The sequence below is a fragment of the Apus apus genome, chromosome 4 (genome assembly GCF_020740795.1).
Source record: "Apus apus isolate bApuApu2 chromosome 4, bApuApu2.pri.cur, whole genome shotgun sequence".
NCBI classification, from domain to species: domain Eukaryota; kingdom Metazoa; phylum Chordata; class Aves; order Apodiformes; family Apodidae; genus Apus; species Apus apus.
In genome coordinates, this window is record NC_067285.1 from 108,282,008 (window position 1) to 108,307,617 (window position 25,610).

At 41.7% G+C, this 25,610-nt stretch overlaps 1 protein-coding gene across 11 annotated transcripts in view; it reads left to right on the forward strand.

The window, feature by feature from the left end:
• CTBP1 (C-terminal binding protein 1) overlaps positions 1–25,610 on the forward strand; it is a 241,593-nt gene that overhangs the window by 149,562 nt on the left and 66,421 nt on the right. For 2 of the 11 annotated variants that reach the window (XM_051616357.1, XM_051616358.1), the window contains exon 1: positions 25,434–25,609. The exons of 7 other annotated variants lie outside the window; for them this stretch is intronic. Coding sequence is in view for 2 of the 4 variants with exons in the window: in XM_051616356.1 (XP_051472316.1) it covers positions 25,570–25,609 (40 nt within the window). In the remaining 2 variants the exon portion in view is untranslated. Of the gene's footprint in view, positions 1–25,431; position 25,610 lie in introns of those variants that run through there. 2 more of the 11 variants (XM_051616356.1, XM_051616355.1) reach the window with 2 other exon arrangements.

The window sequence follows — 25,610 nt, forward strand, 5'->3', positions numbered from 1 at the left end:
CTGCAAAGTCTGTAGTTTACAAGTACTTTTTTTCTTTATTTTGAAGGTAGTGGTTGAGTCTTGAAGATTTTCGCTGTAAGGAATTCTTGAAATTGTTGAATATTACCATTATGGTACTCACTCTTTTTAGTACTGATCAAAATACTTAACAAAAGGAAAGTTGGTTTTAGTGTTGTTTGGCATTTTGCATTCTCAAGATAAAGCAAGGAAGTTGCAGTTGTACTTTAATACTGGCTTGAAAGCAGAACTCAGTAATGTGGCTTCTAAAATAGATTTCATTATTTTATATACAAAATGTCTCCTAAGTCTTTAAACTTACTATTGACAGAGAGCAAAACTTGACTTGTGGTTGTACAGTTGTAAATCTTGAAACAGTTGATGTAAAAACATAATGTAAAACTGCTGTAAATCTAGTATAAAAACATGTAAAAATGATATAAAACTAGTGTGGGATTAACCCCCTACTAATATGGTATCACTTTAAAAAAATGGAGTAACACTGGGACTCCAGAATAATGTTACGAATTAAAAGTGTTTTCGAGTACAGTAAATATATTTGTGGACACTTGTAGCAGATAAAACATACAAATTTGCCATTTTTCATATTAAATAAATAAATTAGAATAGTACCTGCTTTTAAGGGAAACTGTTATTAGCAGGAAAGCTAAAATAAGAGATGAACTACAGAACAGCAGCAATAGTCTATTTTTTACTGTAATTTTCCCTATAATCCAGTAAGATGCGAGTACCAGGACATGTATCTCATTTGTCAGGATGTCCAAGTTTGTCATCACCCACCTGAAATAAGCCAGCCTGTCCGCTGCATTATGGTAAATACTCAGCTGGTCAAAGGAAAACCTTGTTACACACAGATGTTAAAGAGATCATGGGAATTAAACAAGTAAAACAAACCCCTTGTTTATAAGTACATATTGGGCTTTGTTCCAGAGGTCACTTGGCCCTTGGAGTTGCTGACTCTGTAAAAAAAAACAACAACAAAGTGGATTTTGTTTATTCCACCTGCATCAGACAGTACCTAAAGTACAAATGTTGAGTCTGTTTTTCTTTGCTTTTTGCAAAAGAAAGAATGACAATTCCAGCTGCTCTGTCATTATTAAAAGAAAAAATAAAAGGGTGTCTAAAAAACCACCTCCCATCCCCTCTCCAAACCTGCTTGTGTTATGGTGCAAAGTGTGATAACTCTGGTGGTGTTGAGGGGCCTGTGAGGCACCTGAGGAACTGGTCATATAAACGACCAGTTGAAAATATTGTGTCTTGTCAAGTTTTTATTTTAAATGTAGTATTCAGAGTCAGGCTGCGACTGTTGGCAGTGTGGAAACGAGGCCCTGAGGGCAGGAGAAATGGCTTTTGGAGGGAGGCTGATGTTTGCACCAGTGCTGTGCTGTTTGCAGAAAGTATCCAGGATATGTTTATAAAGGTTCTGGTCTTTGAGTATTTTACAGGTCACTCTTCGTGATGGTATCTCAGCCTTAGGCAGAGTCATCTTTCATTTACAGTGGAGTAGAAGCCATTCTTATGGATGTTCTTACCATCACAGAATGATTGAGGTTGGAAGGAGCCTCCAAAGATCATCTGGTTCAACCCATGGGCAGGGACATTTCTCAATAGATCAGGTTGCTCAAAGCCCTATCCAACCTGACGCTGAACACTTGTATCAATGGTAATTAAAGCAGACAGGTGTCTTCACCACCTATCCTCTTCACTCTTAACTTCTGCAGCAGCGTTCCCACTGCAGCAGAACATTTATTTCCCTTTTCTCCCTCTTCCTTCCCTCAACAGCTTAAGATCAGCACTTTTGGTTTGTTGGGTTTTTTTTGTTTGTTTTTTTTTTTCCAAATCTGTGTGTTGGGATTAGAGCATCCTTCGCTTCATCAGTACCAAAGCCCTGATTGAAGAGTGCTTTGCATCTTACATTGCACTCTTAGCAGTAAAATCCAAACTCCAGATCCATTTTCACTTTTTGACAGCTGAAACGTTTGGTTCTTGTCTTCTCATAAAAGCTAACCCAGATTGGTAGGATGGCTAGAGCAGCCCATCTGGGGAGCACTCGTTCAGATGCTGATGAATTTGGGCAGCATGGTGCAGGCAGCCAGGCAACCTATGACATGTTCTGCTTTTTGTATTTCACTCTTGCAGATACAAGAAAAGAGAATACAGGACAAAAAACCTTTGTGCCTTTAGAACTTTAACATCTGGCAAGGAAAGCTGGGGACGGACTTTTTACAAGGGCTTGTAGTGATTGGACATGGGGTAATGGATTTAAGCTGAAAGAGGGGATAATTAGGTTAGACATTAGGAAGAAATTCTTTAGTGTGAGGGTGGTGAGGCACCAGCACAGGGAGGTTGTGGATGCCCCATCCCTGGAAGTGTTCAAGGGCAGGTTGGATGGGGCTTGGAACAACCTGGTCTAGTGGGAGGTGTCCCTGCCCATGCAGGGGGGTTGGAACTACATGATCTTTAAGGTCCCTTCCAACCCAAACTGTTCAGTGATTCTGTGAAACCACTGATTATCTTTTTTTATTTTATTTCGTTTCTTTTTGCATTAAGATACTTTATGTCAAAGTAGTCAAATGTATGGAATATGCACAAACATCAGTGATGGTATTTTATTTTGTATATAACACACAAAAGATAATTTTTAAATAATTAATGTATATTCAGTCTTTTCTAATTTATCATTAATATTTGAAATTACTTTAAGTTTTTTTTTAAAAAATTGACCCTTGCTCATCTTTTTTATTTAATAGACTAAATTTCTTCTCTGATGCTGTCACTGTTACTTTTCTTGAAATACTTTTTATTATAACTTCTTGAATTTTTGTATTGATAGACTGATGGACTACATAGGCTGTAAGAAGAAGTAAAACCACAAATAGTACAAGTAGCATTAAAGACTTAACTAGGTGAAGGAGAGACATTTGTTGCCTTTGAGTAGGATATAATGAGGAATTATCTCTAATTCTTATTTTTTTATTTAAAAAAAACCACCTACTTGTTTTTATGTATCTAGATCAATACTTAAACCTCCCATGTGTCTAGTTGAACTCTACCATTTCACAGAATCACAGAACTGTCAGAGTTGGAAGGGACCTCTGGAGATCATCCAGTCCAAATTCCCTTCTAAAGCAGGATCCCCTAGAGCACATTACTCAGGGCTGCAGCCAGGTGAGTCTTGAATATCTCCAGAGGAGACTCCACAACCCCCCTGGGCAGCCTGTCCCAGGGCTCTCGTCACCCTCACCCTAAAGAAGTTTTTCCTCATATTTTAGTGGAACTTCCCATGTTCCAGCTTGTGCCCACTGCCCCTCGTCCTGTCACTGGGAACTACTGAGCAGAGTCTGGCTCCATCCTCCCTGCACCCACCCTTTAGATCTTGAGGCATTAATAAGATCTCCCCTCAGCCTTCTCTTCTCCAGCTAAAGAGTCCCAGCTCTCTCAGCCTTTCCTCATAAGGGAGATGCTTCAATTCCCCAGTCATATTTGCCACCCTCCTCTGGACTCTCTCTAGTAGTTCCTGTCTCTTTTGAACTGGGGAGATACCAGAACTTTACTCAGTGCTACCCCGCCTGTTACTCTGTATGAATGTTGCAGATAGAAATAATATTCTGGCACTTGCCTGCCTCTTGTGTTGCCCAGTCTGGGGAAAACTGACATCCTGGCAGAAGAGATTTGGGGTTTCAATGGTTTAGATACGTATTTGAATGTTTTAGATACGTATTTAAATGCTTCATTATATTGTTTGACAGATTAATTGCATTTTTTTCCTACCTACGTTATGTATTGCATCAGCACAAGCAGTGCTGCACCAATGCCATAGATCTCCAGCAAGAAATGTGTTGAAAGATCTGTTGAATTGTAGTTTTCCAAATGACACAGAACTAATGCCCAGTAAGATTCCAGAAAGGAGAAATAGAATATTTGTTTTGCAAACACTGTTTTCTTCCGTTTGTATGCCTTGTCAGTTGAGCTTTTTGATTCTTCCTTTGGTTAAGAAAGGAAACAAAGATTCAAGTGGTGATTATTCAGGCACATTGCCTCTTGAAATGTCTTTAGTAAACAATTTAGGAGAAGAATTACTTCCCTGTGTTTGACTGGAGGACAACTTAGTAAGATTGACTGCATTTTAATAATTACATTTGTGCTTTCAGTTATTAGAAGTATTTAGTTACATGGTTATAAAGCCTAGCAATTAAAACCTAATGCTTCTGTCTCATAGCAGAGTGATAAACACCTATTTAACCATCCTTGAGACGGCCTAGCTGCAGCCACTGAATTTGTGTTTTGGTACCCAAACACTGAGTTTGGTTTTTGACATGTGACACACAAATATATGCAGATATATTTTCAGTAGCCTGGTTCACTTTATCTGCTGTATGGAGTTAGGTACTGGATGTGGCCTGTAGTGTCTCACCTTTTCTTATTTTGCTTTGAACTTAAATCACAATACTTTTGGGGGTCCTTTCCTTTCCCCCTTGCCTTCCATAACTTTCAACACACTGGTTTTTTGGTCTGGTGTTTGGGAGTTCTATTCTGTGCCTGTGCAAAAAGAGTAAGTCACTATGTAAGTTATTGTTACACACCTGGTTATACCTTCTAAGTAATTCACTTCCTTTTTTAATCCCTTTTAAGTTCCAAACATGCAGTTACTCAGCAAAGAGCAAATATTTACTTCCTGGAGAATTTTAAAATCAAATTCCACAGGCATATTGCCCATCCCAACAGTATGAACATGAAATGGCCATTAACAGGAAGAAATCTCCTTGTTCAAAACCAGAGAGAAAATTCAAGTAAATCTGATTACCTAAGGGTATATTGCTTTTATACCACTTTGTGTTGACATGAAATCTGTTCATCTTCGAAAACTGCAGTGCCAAAATATTTGTGCTGTTAAAGTGAAGGCAGAAATGACAAAAATCCTGTTGTAAAGTCCGTATCGTAAACATGAGACTGGAAATGTATGTTGTGATTTTCCAGGAGGTGAATAAACTTCAGTTGTACGGGCTTAAATAAGGTTGTACAAACCCATAATGAAGCAGTTCTTCAGGGCCTTCAGCTCCTCCTTGCCTGTCTAGGACATGCTGGTGCAGGAGGTGCTCAGGCTACAAGGCCACTTGCCTCACTGTGTGGTTTCTCTGGGGAAGCACACAAATATCCTTTTGGAAATTCTTCTCATCTGGGTCGATCGAGAGGTCCTGTTGGTTCAGGTGGTGCCCTGCATGACCCTGCATCAGTCTTGGAACCATGCAGTGGAATGAGATGCACCAGTAATGGGCTTAGGGTCATGCAACCCCATTAGCCCTGCAGTTGTGTATGCAAGACATCCAGGGAACATTTTTCTGAACTAAAAGCTTTTTCTGCTCCTTTTCCCTGAGAGCAGTGTTATGAAGTTAAGGCTGCATTTAAAAAGCAGGAGGTGGGAGGACAGAAGAGTTTGCTCTTGAGTTCTGTGGATGATGTTTGGTTTGACATGTAGAAGCAGTGGTTTGCAACAGGTTAGTGTAAGCAATTCACAGAGATATGTGCAGCTGCCAAAGGACAAAGGAGAAAAGAGTTAGCAGGAGGATTTGGTCCCGAGCTTTGGAACTTGCTTCTTTTTCTGATCAAAGTCCAAATTCTGTTATCTTTAGGATACCTTCAAAGCTTGAAGGATGTTCCTGAGAGGACTGTGGCGTTTTCTTCATTATTGAGTTCTGGATAGGGAAATCTGTGGGAATTTACAGAATTGCTGTGCTCTCTAAGATTATAACTCATGAATTTGTTATATAAATTAACACTTTATTTATTTAAAAAGTGTTCATATTACAGAAGAAGTGGAAAGCATAAATCTGTGTGTGTTTTGAGAGACTGTTGGATGAATTTTCAGATTTGTCTTTCAGTTTGTTTCTGCAGGAGATTGATTCAAATGAAATCAACTGGATAGCATCATCAGGAGTCAAAGGATCTCATGCAGCATAAGTAGGACATGGAGATGTTGTTTCTGCAGGATAAGAGAGTTATTAAGCCTGGAGAATAAAGGCTCTGGGGAGACTTTATTGTGGCTCTTCAGTACTTAAAGTGGCTGTATAAGAAAGATGGGTACAGACTTTCTAAGAGGGCCTGTAGCAACAGGACAAGTTCTAAACTACAGGAGGATAGATTTAAGCTAGACATAAGGAAGAAATTTTTTTATGATGAGGGTGGTGAAACACTGGAACAGGTTGCCCAGAGGAATGGTAGAAACCCCATCCCTGGAAACATCCGAGGTCAGGTTGAATGGGGCTCTGAACAACCTGATCTAGTTGAAGATGTCCTTGCTTTTTGAAGGGGGTTGGACTAGATGACCTCTAAATGTCACTTCCAACCTAAACCATTCTATGGTTCTATGTTTCATTGTTGTTTGACTTTTTTTTTTTTTTTTAAATCTCATATAATTTCATGGAGATGTCAAAATTTGCAATTAGATAATTTTAAGCACTGAAGTTAAGAGCAGCACATCCTCAGTATTTCAATGTGGGAAACACTGTGGAGGAGCTGGAGTGTGAGGCCAGACCTGCTTAGGTTCCTACAGAAGGGTGGCCAAGCTCATTGGCTTCTCTGGCAGAGCAGCCTCTAACACCCAGCCCTGTGCTGAAGGGCAGGCAGGGGAAGTCCTCCCTCAAATGTTTTCCAGTGTAGAGAAATCTAAATGAATCAACATTATTACAAGTTACAGGTGCAGTGATTTCAGGTACAAAACCCACCTTGGCCTAGTGCACTGCTGCATTTCCTGACTCCATCCAGTGATTTATGCCAGAAATCCTACCTCTTCTGGGCTGCACCCCTGTAGTTTGGTCCATGTGGCTTGAGATGATGAGCATCAAAATCACTTACATTAAATATACTTCTAAAAAATTACCTGAAATTAGTGATTAGGAATGAAAAGGCCATCAGTTTAACAACTGGCATCAGTCGAATAATATTTTATGCATTATTTATGAACAAATATTTGATAATCTGGACACTTTTAATCTCTAGGGCAGTTGATTTGCCATTAAATAAAACAAAATGTGAAAAAATATTAGAATTTTATTTAACCCAAGCAAACTCCTTACTAAAGCAAAAATCATTTTGTCATCAGTTATACTTGATGGAGTTTTAAATTAAATTTATTTCATAGGGACATCTAGCAGACTGAACTATATTTAAATCACAAAGTTTGTACTTAGAACATTCAGAAATTAGGTTATTATTTATTATAAAACCCCACTGCATTCTCCTTTCAGTAGTGATGAATGCAAGAAAGAAAAAGTTGTTTCCATCATCAAGTTTTCAAGAACAATTACTTAGCTGTGCTAGTACAATTACTACTGAAATGTCATATGTATAAGTGGGTCTATAATCACATTTACAAAAATGTACCAAAGGATGATGTTTCTGTGGCTGCCAGAAGACAAGACTTTAGGAAATACTGCTTCATCTGGGCAGTTTGTAGGGTTTTTTTGTTGTTATTGTTGGGGTTTTTTTTGTTTTGTTTTGGTGTTGTTTTTTAAAATTTCATCTTTGCACCTAAAAAATAAAAATAATATTTCTTTCTGAATAGCCACCTCATGGCTTATATTGTTTAGCATGGATAAGAATATAAGAAGGGGCCTAGGCAACAGTTAAATTAAGTTTTAGAAGCCACACTCTTCTTAAGAGCTGTAATTTTGCTCCCAGTGGGCTTTTAAATGCTTCTCACATGCTGCCATCCAAGCCCCATTAGAGATGTCAGTGCTTCTCAAGTTAGGCTTTGTTTAAAAAGAAAAATAACACTTCTTTTTGAGTGAAACATGGAAGCAAATCTCTAGATTAAATTCTTCAGGCAATGAGATGTGTGCATTGGATCTCTGGATTTGTTACACAGCCTCTTGGAAATTTGAGGGCATGGTATGGGTAGAAGGAGGGAGAGGCTACAAAGGAGGAATTTAGAAATACTGTCCTGGCGTGTGGGAATGGTGTTAGGGAAATCAAAGCTCAAGTTGAGACCTGAATGTCAAGGGCAAGCAAAGTTTATCCTACTGCCTTGGTAGTATCAGGACTGGGAATGTGTTCGTGGGTACCTGAAGCAGGAGGTGACTGGGATAAGTCCTGCCTGCCCAAGCAGATTTCAGTGAAAAACTGGCTGGATGAAGGCAGAGCAGTGGGACATAATTTCTCTTGGTTTTAACAAGGGTTAAAGAGGCTGTCAGCTCTCTTTGGCACAGTATTATTCAAGCTGGGAGGTTGTGGTGGGAGGGTTGCGATCTGGTTGGGCAACCAGAGGGGTAGCACTCTTGTTGGATGATGGGACTTGGAGGTTGTGTTTAGTGTGGTCTACTCTACTTGGAGGTGACAGTAAGTGGAGGATTGCAGGTATCTATTGTGTGAGGAGATTCTGCTCATTCAACAGCAACAGATGAAAGCACTCAGTGCTTAATTGGAGTTGAACTGCAGCTTCTGACAATAACCAGTATCTTCAGATTTCAAAACTTGTATGCACTCATGAGTTCACTTGTGTAATAGGTCCTCTGAGGAGATCTATGAGCAGCCTTCCAGTACCTGAAAGGGCTACAAGAAAGCTGGAGAGGGACTACTTACAAGGGCATGGAGTGATAGGACAAGGGGTAATGGCTTTAAGCTGAAAGAGGGGAGATTTAGATTGGGTCTTAGGAAGAAATTATTTCTTACAAGGGTGTTGAGACACTGGCACAGGTTGCCCAGAGAAGCTGTGGCTGCTCCCTCCCTGGAAGTGTTCAAGGCCAGGCTGGATGGGGCTTGGAGCAACCTGGTCTAGTGGGAGGTGTCCCTGCCCATGCAGGGGGGTTGGAACTAGATGATCTTTAAGGTCCCTTCCAACCCAAACCATTCTAGGATCCTGTGTTCCTGTAATATCAATGAATCATCAGGTAAAGCATGAAATATGAGCAAGGTAGCAGGTCTCACTTAGCCCTTGTGAAAAGAAGGGACAAGTCCATACAACTTCAACAAGTCCATACTCACCTGATCAAGGGCAGAAGGTATGTCCTGGTGACCTGTCAGCTGCAGGAGCAACAAGCTCTGGAGCTCAGAGGACTTTCTGGAAAGGATTGTTCCATCACAGAGATCATCCCCTCCTGCTTTCTGGGACTTGTATAGGCTGCCCCACAGAGTGTCAGCACAGATGCCAACTTCTCATCCTACAAATACCTGTTTATACCTGAAGTCTGGTTTTCCTATCAGTAGCTAATTTGTAATGGGAGAGGGAGTTTAGCAGAGATACTGTGTGTGGTGAAAGATTGTTCTTATTAGCTGTAGTTTTCTAAAAATCAGAATGAGTTACAGAGATAGTTGATTTTTAGGCAGGCAATACCCAAGGCAGTGTACAGTGCTGTTTTAAACATTTATTTTATGATGGCATATGTTATTCCTTCAGCTGTAGCAAGCATGTTAAATAACTATGGATTTATTTTACTGAAAAATCTTTCAAATTTTTACTACAGCTGTGAGCTGATGTTGATTTTGGCACTCTGAACTGTACTGTCCTCTGTAGTTATTAAGTGTTTAATTGAATCCTTGTAGTCTTTCAGTTTAGCCACCTGAAAACTGCTGTCTGAGTAGCAGGGATCTTTGTTTCATGTTCAGAAGTATTTTGGAGAGCTGGGAAGCAGAATTTAGTTTGTATTGATTGGGTTTTTTTGTGTAGTAAATAGTTACAAATTAAACTGGAAGCTTCAGTGTTAGCATGTTGGAGTCTTGTGTACTTGAATGGCAAAACTTTGATTGATTTCAGTAACATCAGGGCTTGGTCCATAAAGAGAAAAACCCAACTTCTTGTTTTTTGCAATAAATTGGAAAACAGAAAAATGCTGTTTTCAAGCTAACTTGATTGTGGAAAACTGCAACCGTAGTTCACACTTACTTCATGTGCCATAATCATTGCAGAAGTGATTTAGGGCATTTTGTGCTGCTTAGGGCCCAGAAGTTGTTTTTTTTTTTCTCCAAAAAGTGTTTCATGCAATTAGTGGTAGCACAGTAGGGGGGTAATGAGAAGTGAACTTTGTGGCAGAGTTTGGTTTAAGCAGGATGCAGGGGATCTGTGTTTGTGTGGACCTGAGCGATGGGACCTCTGTGGCACCAAACACACACAGGTTTGGGCTGGGTACAGCCAAAGTTAAGGATGAGAAGAGGGTACAGGCAGATGGAGGCACTGAGATGTATTATTAATGAATATGGTTGAGACTGGAGTACGTTTACACAGATTGCTAAGAGCCAAGGAGCTGAGATAGCCAGCTCCCAAGGAAGCAGTATTGTCTTACACCCACTATGTTTCATTCTTCTGTACAACGTAGGTAATACCTGTCATTTAAAAAAATAAATTTATAAACCAGACTGGGTTGATAGTATTTGCTTATTCTAACAACAGTAGCTTTTTTTGGGGTAGAAATGTTTCATTAACAGATAAATACAATAGTTACTTGGTCTTAATTTCACCTTTCTGTACTCCAGGTCTCCAGGTGATTCATTTATTACTATTTTGGTGATCTTTCAAGAGTTTGTTGGACAGAATTCTATCATTGTTTTTACAGTTTAGCTTCCTAATTGGCTTTTTGTGTTAGAATGTAACTAAGGTGTTCTTTTTTTTTCCTAATCTGGACCTGCCAGGGTTATCTGCCTTACCAAGGACCCCTCTTCTCTCCTCAACTCTACTCCTCATGTAATAATAAAATGTTCAAAACTAGGAGAAGACACTAAAAAGTGGGGGAGTTGATAGTTGGGTTGCAAGCTTGATAGTCTGCTTCCTACAGAGTGGTTGAAGGTATTCTTTGTAGGGGAGCACAATAAGCTCTACATACCAGCTCTGACATGAGACTGGTGACCTATTGCTGACATAACTAAGATCTGTACCACAGATGAATGTCCTTGATCTCATTGGATGTACTGAGAATGACTCCTCAGTTATAGTGGGATGTCTAAATATTTTATGAATTTGCTCATGTGCTCACAGCACATGAGTGTTTAATAAGCAAATACTAAACATATTTTAAAGCTGAGGAACCTGGATACATACAATGGGAGTGGCTTAGGGTGAGAAGGATGATGGGAGGCTGGTGATAGAATCAGGAACTGATTGTACTTCCTCCAGATCTTGGCTGGTGCCTTAATCCTTCTAATTCCTCCCAGTTATGAGACACCTCAGTTCCCTTTACAAAAGCACTTGCCAGCAGAATTCCTCTAGGCTCCATCTTGCACAACGTTTTTGTGAACTGAATGGAAAAGACTAGGCTGTGTCATCAGTCAAGATGTCAGCAGTTAAATTCCAAAAACTGATGGGCAACATCTAGTTCTCCTTGTCAGATACAAGAATAGTCTTGCAGTGCCTGACAGAGAAGGTGCTTCAAGAAGTACTCCCTGAGCTAAACCCCAGCAAGGTGGCAGTAGCACTGGTACTGAAGAAATACATATTGCCATCTCATCATCTCTTACCAAAGCACTTCTGCCATCAACATACTCTGTGAAGAGTGATGAAGGTGCTACAGACACTTCAGTTGATAGCAAACCAGGCTTGGAGTGTGTCTGACCTGGCACAGTGACCTGTTCATTGTGAGTCTCCAAACATCTCTGTCTCAGTGCACTTGGGTAGACAAGTGCATAAACCCCAAAGTCTTTGAGTTATTTAATGACAGTAAAAACAACTTGTTATTAACATAGTACCAGAAGTCCTGAAGTTCAGTGTTTCCCATGCTGGATGGGGTGTCCCACTCAAGTCTGGTTTAAATCTTACCTAGTCTATCCATAGTGCTCTTGGTGGGATCACCATGAGCTCTCTCCTGGAATTTAGCTGGTTTATGATAAAATATCCCTCTTCATCACAACTTCTCAGTAGTAATTGCTCCTTGTTAATGGTTGTCACGAGCAGAGAGAAATTTGTATCACTAAATGATACTCAGTGAAAGACAAATCATCTGTTCTGCTCCTTCCTACAGGGAGCAGAGCAATCACCAATAATTAGTCATCTTTACGTTTTTGGAGCTGTAGCTCCCCAGATTGTAGGATCAGGGGAAAATTTCCAGGTTACCTTGAACCCCTTTGTATCACTTTATATCCCTGATACAGTTCAGCCCCAAATTTTTTATTGCATTTCTGTTTGTCTTTCAGAAAGGCATTTGAAATACTTGGGAGATGAAGACACCACCATATCCCTTGATAGTATAGTTAATAATATCCACTTTAAAATAAAAAAGGTAGAAAATAGAGGTTTTGAATGATCTTCTAAACTGCTCTTTCTTACTGTGTCTTTCTCTAAGATTAGTCAGTTTTCAGTCTCTGGTGTTTCTCCCTACAAAGATACTTACACAGCGTAATCAAGTTATTTCTCCATCTTCTTATTGACAATCTAAAGACATGGTTCACCCTCTTAAACATACAACACGTGGATGCCAGAGCCAGCAGCAATAGTTAACTATTTCTCATCTCAGTAATCCTATTGCAATGGCAAAAATCGCCTCCATATTTGAATGTAACTATTTCTTCCAGGAAAATTTTATCTCCTTTTGCTGACGTGTGGTTCTTGGAGCTCACGCAGAGTCACACATCAATTTTAGGGCTCTGGTTCCCTACTCTGTCAGTATAATGCTCTTGTCTAATCTCAAGACTTTCCATCTTGGTTTTATTAAAGCATGTTTTGTTTCTGTGATCTTCATTTATCCGTGATCCAAAATGACTGTGCGATTGTGCTGTTGCTATTATTTTTTACAGTTATTGTTTTTGAGATGTTCACAGCCATTTTGGCAGAGGTTTTCTCTCTATGTCCACATTGTTGGCGAAGATGATGACAGATACCCATGAGAAATATCTCTGTTGAGAGAGTTCTTAATTGACAAATAGGTCCTAAGCTAATTGATTCATAATCATTTTAATGTGTGTTTGTTTTTATCAGTTCTGTGTAACATCAACTTTTTTAACCAGAATGTCAGTGGTACTAACTCAGACACCCTGTAAAACTGTAATTTATTGCATCTTCATGGTTGCCTTAGATGAATCTGTTAGATATTTATGAATTCTGGTCATGAATGTAGTATAAGACTTGAGGTGATTATTTTCTAGTGAAAACAATTTGCTATTTGGTAGAAATAATCCATAATGTGTAAGTACATAGTGTCTGGATTTCATCAGTCATTCATTCACTCCTGTTCTGCTGCTTCCTTGTAGGCCAGATCAAGAAGCTTAGAAATAAATTTTCATACCAAGTCTGCCCAATGGCCCATGAATTTCTACAATTGGACTTTATTAATTAATTGAGATGTTAATCTAGTACTTGGAAAGAGGTATAAAAAACTAATTTAATAAACACCCATAAAATAGCCTTCCAGTAGAGAATAGAGTCTCTCTATTAGCATTTGGCTCACTCCTTTGAATAGGAATGTACCTGCATAACTGCACAAAATTAGAATTGTTCTTTCTAATGCATATGTGTGGGTGTTCTTGCTTTCTGTATAGATATTACATTCCCCACTGTAATTCTATATGTAGGAAGTGGAATATGTAGTACAACTTGCTTGGGTCAGAATGAAGGAAAATTATACCATGATACCCGTACATTTTTTGTTGCCTGAGCTGCTCAAAATTCTCTTCTGCAATTACCTTGATTATTTAAATTCTTTGAATGTCCTTTGGAGAGTGATATGCCATTCTTTCCAGCTCAATTTATTTAACTGTTTCTTTCCTTAGTTAACGTAGGGATGGGAAATCAATATAAAGGATAATATTTTAGCATTAGTTGATCCTAAGGTCTTATTTGATTTCCAGCATAGCAGGCTAAGTAGAAAATGCTCTTAGCAATTGTTTCTGTTAGTGGAATTTTGAAAGCACTAAGAGAAATCTTGATCCATGGAGACAGTACAATAATTCACATTGACATATTTTCCCCATTTGCCACAGGGCAAGTGGAACTATTAATGCTCCTGTACAAAACCTTTTTCTCCTTTTCTTTTAAGAGCAAAATGGAAATAGTGGTGATCACAACAGTGAATGATATGTAAAAATTTAGGCTACCCTGCAGCCATCAAAAGGAATAAGACTCAGAATATTTATTATCAATGTGTCTTTTTTTAAAAAACAAAACAACCCACTGCCTGTACAATGAGTATATATATGCATTTACATTGTAGGAGTTTTGTAGTGTTTTGGAGGTTTAATGGCTGTTTTAAGCAAGAAGGCATCGCTGGCATCAGGGAGCAGGTAGCAGTGGTTGTAAAATAAGCTGTTTGAGCTGATTCTAACAACAACAAAAAATCTTCTCAGAATCATTCTGTGCCCCACAACACACAGTCAGTGCCCAATGGAGACAGCCATTCCAGTCTTGTATACATAAGGAATATTTGTTACCCGTTGTAGTGTTTTGCCTGCAGCTTTGAGAGACCCAATTTTATCTTCCCTAAAGCAGCAGAAATTATGTCAGCATCAGCCTGGTGCTTCTTTGGTTGTTTCAAGAACTGACAAATGGAACTGTTTATTGATAAATACAGATTTATGTAAAATAGGTATAAATTTAAGCAACTTTACCTACTTAGTGCAGTAAAACTGCCTTTGAAAGAGATTTAAACATGAGTTCCTGAAAAGTTGGTTGCTTAGATGATCAGGAAATAATAGACAGTTGCCTGCTAATAATGCCAGAAACAATAATTACACTGTGAGGAGTAATAATAGATAGAAAACCAAATATATATCTTCTCAATGTGCATCCTGTTGGCTGTATAATACAAAATTTTGCATGTGCTATTAGATTTAAAACTAGAACATATTTTTAGATAAATTAGCAAACATTTCTTCAATGTCCTTTCCATCTCTCTTCTCCTTCCCTTCCACCCCTCCCTACCTCCATCCCCTCCCCCCATTTTTTTTTTCCTTTTTGGTGATTTGTTTTGTTTAAGAGAGCCAAGAGACCAGGCTTATGTCACAAATGAGAGGAGTTTGATGACCTCAGCCTCAGCTCACAGACATCTGTCTCCATCTCAAAACATCCACAGATTTTAGCACAATTGGAAGTCTCTTGTCATGAAAGATCCAGGAATAGACTTGAGAACACTTAACTTTGGATGTGATTGCAGAACATCAAGAAACAAGAAATCATCCCTTCCCACTCGGTGTTTAGCAGAAGTTAAAGTTGTCATGCTTAACAGGAAAAACATTTAAAATGCTCTTATTGAAACAATGTAGGGTGTTTTGTTTTGGTTTGTTGTTTTTGTCTTTTTTTTCCCCCTTAGACTATTTATTATCTACATGAATTATTGTTCACTCCTCTCTTGCAATAGTTCTTTCTGATGTGGGTGTCTCTGTAATGTTAATCATGTAGGTGCAGCCTCTGGGAAAGACACAAACTTTAACCTTTCTGGGTCATGGGTCTCAGAAGCCACTTTAGTTAGAGATCAGCACAGCACAGTGATACACAGGGTATTCCCATTTGCTTCCAGTCTTTCAGGAAAAGCTAATTAATTATTAATACATTATTGATATACATTTACTTATTATTTCATCTCGGTTGTCTTTAGCCTCCACTAGTTAATTTAAAGTAACTTCCTCATCTGTGATATAACTTGTACTGTCCATAAGGCCTATTGAATTATTTTCATTAACAACCCAATCTGTTACCATAGTAGTATTTCCCTTTTTGTGTGTCTGCAGAACTTTACTCTTCCCAAGGTGATCTACAAGCTTGTACTGTGACCATTCTTTCAGATATGTAAAGTAATACAGATTATTAAAAGCTGATGATAACATCAATTCTTCTGCTGCTGGTCATAGGAATAAATAGGACCCAAAGAAAATGTAAGAATTTGATGCAAAGAAAAAATAGTTCTGTATACCCTAAGATGTTCTCTAGAATTAAGTGAAAAAAATGAAATCTTGGAAATTTTTGATGGCATCAGTGTTGCAGATTTTTAATAGTTTACTGTGTTTCTTGCGACCTGGTATCTCAAATGGCTCATCAATTTAGTGAAAAATCCTGGTTGGTGAAACAAAAGCAGTATTAGATACCCTACTTCTTAAAAGACAGCATATGTTAAGAGACTGAATAATTGTCTTGATGAAATAAATGAAAAGAATCCTGAAAAGAGTAAGATCAGCAACATGGTGCATTAACTGAAACAGGTTTCCAAAGCTGACATAAAGTTCCAAATCCTGTTCTATTCAGTAGCCTGTGCTGGGAAATTCACCTTTTAAAATTATCATAGAAAGTGATTTTATTTATTGTAATGCCTTTTCTTAATGGCTCTTGATGAACTTTTTGTGGGCTTGTCTGCAGTGTCATCATGAGTCACCAATAACTGCAGCTGTATTGGCGTAGCCGCTTTGCCACCACCTGCCTGGCACACCAGGAACTCTCCTTAAAATTGCACCAACCATCCTGCTGTTGAGAGTAGTGGTCACTGGGAGATGGTGGAGTTCCCAAAAGACACTTGTAGGACCATGGTTGTCCTTTGCTGTGGTACAAACTCAAGAAAACATCTGTCAGGTGGTGTTTCCCTGGGTAGAGGAGTTGAACCATTCTAAAGACAAAGCAAACGTTTTCATGAGATGTCTTATCTCCACAGCATTTTCTTTATGGAATATGGTAAGGCCTTTGGAAAGGTTATCCAAAAAATCTTTAAATAGTACCATCTTAACACACAGTCCAGTGTTAATCTGTAAGTCAGGCATTTGGCAATAAATATAAAGCCAAGTAAATCTGTTGATGCTGATTGTCTCCTATTTGGATCAACTTTCTTCTGTAGTGAAGTTTTCCGTTACATGAATACAAGTTGTATGATCAGGCAGTAGTTTTGCTAGGATAACAGTTTGCTTCTCTCTTTGAATTATACAGCAATACAAAAGGAGCTTTTTCAACACAAAGAAAGTTACCATCTTGCTGTGTAAGTTGGCACCTAAACTGATGGCCTAGAGGATTTTAAGTGTATCTTAAGTGTCTTGCATGAGGATAAGGATTTCTTGCAGTTCACTTTTCAGCTATTGAGTTTTGAGTCTTCAGAATGGGAAGTAGAAAAACTTGCACAAGAGTATTTTGGTTTAGTGAAAGAGAAGAAGGTGGGCCTCCCAATAACTGCCTATAAAATACTTGTTAGAAAAATACATACTTATTAGGAGAGGTATGAAAATATTAGTATGTTGCTAGGTATATTGAGGCAGGCAATACAGAAAATGTGTTTCTGCAGCCAATGGTATGTGTTGTACTCATGAAACCTTGCTAGTTTCTTTTTACTGTTCTAAAATCATTGACCTTTCACTGTTATGGATTGCCTAGCCTGTATATTGTTCCATATGTTGTAGCTATGGAATTGATTTTCACTGCCCGTTTCTCTGCTACTGTTTTTCTCCACTCCTAATTTTCCTGTTTTCTCAGAATACAAAGGGCTGTTCATTTAGATTATTATTATTTTTACATAGTTAATAGGATGTTTTTCTTAGTTTGTTTACACATTCTGGATATACTGCTTTTAAAATGAAATTGAAATGAGTTGAAAAATCCAGTTAGAGCTTGCACTTTTTATTATAGTCCATTAAATTCTTTAGTAATTATTTGTAGGCACATTTTACAGTGTTTCTACAAATGTGCTCAGGTTTTTTGATGTGCAGAACTTTTTCTGTCATTTGGTGTGGCTGCTGTGCAAGGTGAAAGTGACTGAAGGGATCTGAAGTGCTGGATGGTTGATGTGCTGCTATCACGGTGCAGCATAATGAGATTTTAATTGTATGTGGACTTGATCAGTGAAAGGCAGGGAGCTGCCTGGGAGATGGTGTGTGTCTCAGGAGCTGGTGTGATGATTCACTAGAGGTCACTTTTTGTTCACATGAAGAACCATTCTCTTACCTTGGCACTGGGTGGTAGTGGAGTGCTGGTAGTGCAGGATTTGTTTGGAGGAGGGTGAAATTCAAGAGTGATAACTTGTAATCACCCCCAGTAAATGTAACAAACCAAGAGAGTTTGTTTCAACATCCTAAGTGTATAATCCCAATGTGTGGTTGTGCTTAAGGTCCTTGACAGCAAAGGGACATTTCCACGTTAACAAAACATTGGTTTGCTTTTTGCATCCTTGGCAGCTTTGCTAGTTCTTTAGATTTCTAAGCCTTGTTAGTTTGAGCGAAAAGTCTCTAGACAAATACTTAGTGAGATGTAACTTTGATTTCATGCTCTCTTTTATCATTCCTGAGGGGGTCCTCAATTTTGTGGTATATTTCAAACAAGGAAGTATGATGTTCTTTATGCCATCTAGATCTTTTTAAGTGCAAATAAAATGGTTTGGAAACTTCAAAATTAGCTCTGATATGACTACAGCTTTTTCTCTGGCTACTTGTTGTGCAACTTTGACAAAAATAAGATGCCACGTGTGTTATAAGGGAACTAAAAAAGGAGGTAGAGGACAAGAGAGTGCAAACTGCATTGCAGCACAGAGACCACTAACTTACCACCAGTCCCAACTGGAATAAACATGCAGCAACTTCTAGAGATGCCGCAACTGCTACTTTAGCATGGTGCCAGGCCCCAAATAATTAATCCCACTTCTCATCAGATAATCACCTCACATTTAGAGTAACAGTGACAAATCTGAACTGCTTTTGGCTCCAGAGCTAGAGCAGAGACCAGCCTGAACATCTCTGTCCTTTCTTCTGGAAGTGGCACAGGCAGTGGCCTGCCCTTGACTTGTGTAGGTCAATGTACCTCATGCACATCATTTCAGAATTTGATTTTCTGCATCTCTTGAGTTTCTCAGCAGACTGTCCTAAGCCTGAAGACATACCCACGCTAGCAGGTTCACTCAGGACATCCCCACGTTCTGCTTAGGCCACTGGGTGGTGACTTATTCTCCATATTGCCTGTGAAACTACTACAACCAAACAGGTTATTGAATCTATTACAAACTTGCAGGGTTTTGATCCCTTCAGTTGGCTTTAGTATGTATATCTGTTTCTTTGCATACAGAGTGCAGCATCACAGAGTATCTGTTTTTCATTATAATTTTAAAGAGACAATCACATGTCATAACTATTCTGTATAGTCTGAGCCTACTGCCCTTGGTCATATAGAAAATAATACATGGCCAGGCCCAGACTGATTTAAAATTTGAGAAGTAAATTACTACTCAATAGTCACTTGCTGCAATCCAGTTCTGTGGAAGTAAATGCAGAGTGTTGTTACTCTGGTTTCTTATGTTGGAAGTATATTGTATTATATATTGTTCATGAAATCTTTAGTGTAATCTATTCTTTCCAAATGCCTTTTTGAAAACCCTGGGAGACAGCTGGATCAGTGGTCTCAGTTGCCAGTGGAGGGGCTCTCCACTGCTGGCATAGCAGCTAAGGTTAAATTTTTAAGTTCTTCACTAGTAGTAGGAGCCTCGGCCTAGAATCTCTGCAATGTGCACATTTTGAACGAGCTCCAAGATTTGAAACAGGTGAGAAGAAGAAAACCTTCCCGTGGGTTACTAACCCACTTTTTGTTCTTTCATGTTAATTGGCTGTTCATTCCTGGGAACACAGATTGCGCCGCTTCTCCTTTACCTCATCCAATGTCAGATCCCCAAAGAAGCCCTGCCAGCTCAGAGGGGAGCAAGCCATATGGGGCAGGTTGCAGTTGTTCCTTCAGGTCTGGATTTATTCCACTGTGAACAGATGGACAATGGCTGACATCCACTAATGGTTCTCGATAGGTTTCTTCTGCTGTTCATCCCTGTCTTCTTTTTCTCTGCAGCCACAACACAGATCTTCCTGGAAATGGTCTTTAAACTCTTCCTGGATGGAAGATGGTACCTCTCATTTCATGATAACCAGGAAATGCAGAGGATTTAATTCCATCCTGGTTCTTGTGTTTTTAGCACTTGTTTGAAGAGGGTGAGATCAAGAAGACAGTCCTGTAGTCACTTAATACAGGTAACATCAGAGGAGAGAGGGTTTTTGTGTTCACTGATTTGAAGGGACTTTATTCTTCCATTCATTCAGCACACTGCAAGCTTCTTGACTTTTGTAAGGCTGCAGTTTCCAGCACAGAGCTAGTATGGCCATTGCATTCTGAGGAAGGAGCAATGCACCTTTGGCATTTCAAAAATTACTTGGAATGTTTGACACAGATGAACTTCTTGTTCATTAAGTGAAACTTTAATCTGTTACTTTGATCCTTCAGCAAACCTTCTTTTTTACAGTAGATGAAGGTCCTCTATTTTATATTTCATCCTTGGGATGGCCACCATTTCTTAAAGATGAAGTGTTTCCCTTTTGTCAATTATTCTTTTTTCCATTTTCCCCTCAGAATCTGCTGAAAATGTGTCTCCAAAATGGCCTTTCTCTTTCACATCAACCATAAAGCATTAGTTTCCTACAGTGGGAAGCTTCGCACAGAGGAAATTACAGATTAAAAAAAAATCCAGCTCTAATCAAAATATGCAATGGCAAAATGAAAGCAGACTGAGCTCTGTGTGTGTGTTTTAAAAACAAATGTTTTTCGGGATCTAAGAGAAAGAATTAAGGAAATATTTAAATCCAAAGAGTGTTTTCTTTGTAGATTTTAAATAAATGGTATTGACTTATTTTGATGACACATTTTAAAGATCTATTTTTAGAATAAAGTTTAAGTGTTTGGCCTGCATTGTGCAGCCATTCTTTTCTTCTGACATAAATCCCTTAAGGATCCTCTAATAGCATTTGCAAGATTTACTGTTGACAAAAGTTCAGATATTCCATTGAAACATAATCTTATATTTTGATTTTAAAAAGTGCAAAGCTTTTAAAACGATGGCTTTAAAAAACTGTTACAATGAATGACGTGTGTTTGTTAATGAAGCAAAAACATGCCCAAAAGAGCCAGCATGCACAGCTAGGGCAGACTAGGCAAAATTTGTAAGCACACAAGCTCAGTATCTAGATGGTAAGAATATTGTCAAAGTTCATTATTCACTTTAGGGAGCATTCAACATGTATCTTGGCTCATTGCTTAGATGATACAACAGTAAAACTTCCACTTTCAGCATCTTCAAAGTCACATCTGCTAAAGATGCTGGGCCCTAACAGATCTCATTTGGGAAAGCCCAAGGTCATGCCCTTATGATTAAACATTCTGAAGGGTATAAAACTTGTACTTAAATTAGGCATATGGCTCTTAACAGATAAAACAATGTATTTGCTCTTCAGCACATTGCTCCTCCAGCTGACTCTTAAGGAGCCAAGAAACAGTCTGGGGGCTTTGACAAATGCCATAATTCTTAGTGCAAAACACGGAAGACACTCGGCTGTGTAATGTTACTGTTAGGAAAAAAAAAAACAACAAACATAGTTGCAGTGACAGCAGTGCCAAAATATGGTAAGAGGATGTGGATTGTTATGTTTTGTGAAATTTTTACTTATATTGTAGCTGTACAAGGCATAGTGTAAAAGATGTGACAATGACTGAATGTTTGGTGACCCAGAGGTGAGCTGGAGAACACAGGAAGTAAAATGGATGGGGCAGCAGAACCCTTGACTGGAGTCAGCTGGTCTGCTCCTGGATTTTCTCATGTCCAGTCTAAAACTAGGCCATGGAAAGCCATCTAGGAGAGGAGAACTGAATTCTGAGTGAAGGTGAACTGGATTTTCTTAAACAGAAAGAGCAGTGTATTGTGTTCTGAGGGAAAACTTCTATTGCTCTTCAGTTATTTTGGGTTTTTTTTCCATCCTGAAAGTCTTTCTAGCTTATCCTCTAGAGCAGGTGCCTCGTGGCAGCTGTCAGAGAGCAGGAGGGAGAGAGAGACCTTTTGCTTAGGGAGACAGGGTCAGATAACCCCTTTCCTTCAGCAGGTGCAAACTGGCTTTCTGCTATTGAAAGGGACACAGTCGATCCAGTTACAATAAGCTGAGGATCCAGCCCTTGGTGCTTTCCCAGGAAGCATGGATTTGTGATGTGTGTGCAGGCATGTGCAGGCAGGGCAGCAAGTCCGGTGCTACCTACGGGATGTGTATTTGTTAAGTCTGCATATAATCAGAAAGGAAAAAGAGCAAACATATGAATCCCTTCACAAAGTAGCATAGAGAATACCAAACTGCAGTATTAATAACCTCCTGTTATTGAATACTCCATCTGTTCATCATGCCAACTTATCCTCACTTAGAGCACTCCCCTTGTCATAATATTTTGTACCACACTCCCCTCCCTCCTCAAAGCAGCAGTTCCAGTTCAGAACTAAACATTTGCCCAGTCATGTAACCCCACTGAGGAAATGGTCTCATTGTCTGTATCTGCTTATGTTTCTTTATTTAAAAAAAAAAAAAAGTAAAAAAAAAAGTAACTGAAGTCTTAATTTCTGAATTTTCATTTCCCACTTTTTCCTGGAGATACTTCCAAATCCATATTGGTATTCACAGCTACTGCACTTGTAGTTTAAGTGTGTTCTACCCCTAATGCTCATACCTGCTGATACTTTGCCACATGGCAACTGAAATCGTGGGGAGAAGAAAGAAAATCATCATTTTCTTCTTACAGCTTTGATATGTATATACTTTCATATTTGTTAACATCTATAAGTGGCAGTAAAGTGGTTAACCACTTTAAAGTGATTCAAAACAAATTTGTTTATTTATACAAACCCCACGAGGTGCTTGGCTAGATGCTGCCCTAGTGATGCACAGTGAGAATCTAGAGAAAAATGTTGTTTGAGGGGTGTCTGAGGCGCCTGTCGTGAGCCACAAAAGGCTTTCCCATGAATACAGGAGGAAAATTGAGAAAGTCAGAGGCTGCATAAACTTGTCCTGGGAGTTACCTCCTGATCCTGCTGGATAACCCTGTGAAATGGACACTACCTGGAGAACAAAGTTGTTAGGGAGCTGGAGGCAAGTTGCTAAAAGGCTGCCTATAATCTAAAATCCTTTACTTGTGCTCTGAACGGATTCCTGAAATCCACACAACTTTGGGGCTGAAGCCACCTTTATAACCTTTAGGCTCAAATACTCCCCTCTCAAAGAAACAAAACAAAACAAAAACCCAACCAAACCCCCAAAAAAAGGCGCCCAAACAAGAAACCAACCGAACCAAAAAAAAATCCACAGGAAGACCTACAGCCTGTGCAGAACTACGGAAGAGATTATCTGTTGCTAGCATCAGGCGTGCCCCTTAGCACAGTGAATTCCTGACGGCTGCTGCCTGGGAGTCCCTGGAACCATTTCTATGAGCTACCTTTTACAAACCCACCATGAGTGTTTTTAAGCGTTGCAGACCAACCCTGCAGAAAATAATAATTCTTAAAAAAAAGCTGTAAAATCTTCACGTCGTCTCCCCTTCCCTTTCCATGGGCTAAGTTTCTTAACCCCCCTCGTCCCCCTCTCTCCCCGGTGGTGAGTTCAGCGGTGCCATCAGCAGGATGAGCTCCCCGGGTCATCATCCCGCAAGAAACGGGAGAGAGGAGGTACCGACACTTGGCGCCGGGAGCTGGGCATGGAGCGAGGCGGCGGCACGGACCGGGGCAGGCCGAGCTGCGGACGGACGGACCGGGGCAGGCCGAGCTGCGGACGGACGGACCGGGGCAGGCCGAGCTGCGGACGGACGGACCGGGGCAGGCCGAGCTGGCTGCCCCCCAGCCAGGGCACCCCAAACTCCTCTGGGGCCGCCGGAGCCCGCAGCCCGGCCCGCCTCGGTGGCCCCGCTTCCCCTCGCCTCCAACTCGGTAAGAGCTTTTGCCGTGGAGGGACAGGGCCCAGATTTACCGTCTTGCTCGGCATGGAGCGCTAATATCGGGGCTTCACCGGAGCTCGCCCTGCCGTGTGTCCCCCCCCTCCATCCCCCTCCATCCCCAGGCGTGTCCTGAGGGGCCGCCAGGTCCCCTGGCCCCCCTGAGGTGCTGCTGTGGCAGTCCGGGGGCTTCGGGGCGTCGCCGCTGACAGAAACCGAGCGTTTTATTTCTGGGATAAACCAGGGGGACGGGGTTTTCGGTCGCCGGGAGGGGACGGAACGAGCGAACCGCCCCCCCCCCCCGCTCTGTGCTCCCAGCCGCGGCTGAGGAGGGAAGGGGGAGCGGCGTAAAAAGTTCCTCAGCTGGCGGGAAGCGCAGCTCCGGGAGGCGAGGAGAGGAGCGGCCCCGGGGAAGGCGCTGTCGGGGCGCGGGGCCCCCTCACCCCCCCCCCCGCCCCGTCCCGGGCGGGGCCGCCCGTCAGCCTGCCCAGCCGGCCGCGGGGGCGCCGGGACTGGCGGCTTTGGTTGTCGTCCGCCGCCGCCGCCGGGTTCGGCGGGGAGGGGAATGGCGGGTGCTCGGGGCGAGGTGCGGGAGCGGCAGGACGGGGCGGGCCGGGTTTGGGCGCTGGCGGTAAAGCCCTGGGCTTGGCCCGGGACTCGGCCTCGGCTCCACGTTGGGTAGCGGAGATGCTAGATTTCTGTTCACCCGCCGGTCAGTGCGAGCGGGCGTTATCCCCCCGCAGGGGGGTGAGAAGGGAGCCGGGCTGTGCCGGGTTGTACAGCGTGGGGCTTGGGCACAGCGATGGGGTTTGGGTCCATGGAAACCTGGCCTTTCTTTTCCCCGAAAGGTGCCTGTTTGTCTCCACCAGCCTTTTCTGAGGGCCGGCCCCGAGCTGGGGCGGCTTCTCATTCAGTCCTTTATGTCCTGTGCAGGGTGGTGCAGGGAGTTCACATATGGTGTGAATTCGGATTCATTTGTTGCCGGCAGAAGGTGACGATACAGCAGAACTGAGTCATTTTATGATCCTTTGGGCTTTCCAGGGCAGCGGGTCTAGGTGGCTCCAGGTGTTGGTCCTGGGAGTGGGCACCGGGAAGTGATCCGAGGTCGGCTCTGCTGGTGCCAGAGGAGCGTTTCTACGAGAAATAAGAAACGGGACGTTATGGATGAAGTGTGGTTTTATCATCTGAGGACCAAGGGTGAGGATCGAAGAGGGTCCTGACCCGACTGCCCAGTGCTTTGGACTTGATGGGAATGCTCAGGAATATCGCCAGTGGGGAAGAATATCGGCTTTTGGCTGATTTGCTGCTTTTCCCCTCCCCCTTTATTTCCATTCCTGGTAATTTAGAAAGGGGAAAAAAGCCTGAGACAAACCACGAAAGATAACGGAACATTGGGAAAGCGCCCTTTGCTTTGGGATGCCAGGGAAGGGTGTCGAACGCCGCTGGTGTTAACTTTGCTGAAGTTTAAACACACAGAAGCGTCAACATCAGCTCCCGGCAGCAGCTCCGCTCGCGGTGCTTGTGGCACCACAAGCCGACAACGGCGCGTGGGGGCCCGTAGGCCCTCTTCCGCCCGCCCCGCTCTCCTCCTTTCTCTTCGCTGCTCGCCCAGAACCAGGAGATCGAGCGGGGCGGAGGGAGGCAGCGGCGGCGGGCGGTGGGGCCGGGCTCCCCTTCCCCGCCCCGGTAGGCGGCGCGCGTGCGCGCGGCGGCGGGAGGCGGGAGGCGGGGGGGCCGGGGGGGGTGGCGCGCGGGCGGGCGGGCATGCGCGCGGGCGCGCGCCCCGGCAGTCTCGGCGGAGGGGCGCCCAGGGAGCAGCCGCCATCTGCCGCGGCGGCTCCGCGGGTCCCCGGCAGCCGCCCCTGCCCGCCCGGCCTCCGCCCCGCCGCCAGCCCGCACCCGGCGCTTCAATGGGAAGCTCCCACCTCCTCAACAAGGGCTTGCCTCTAGG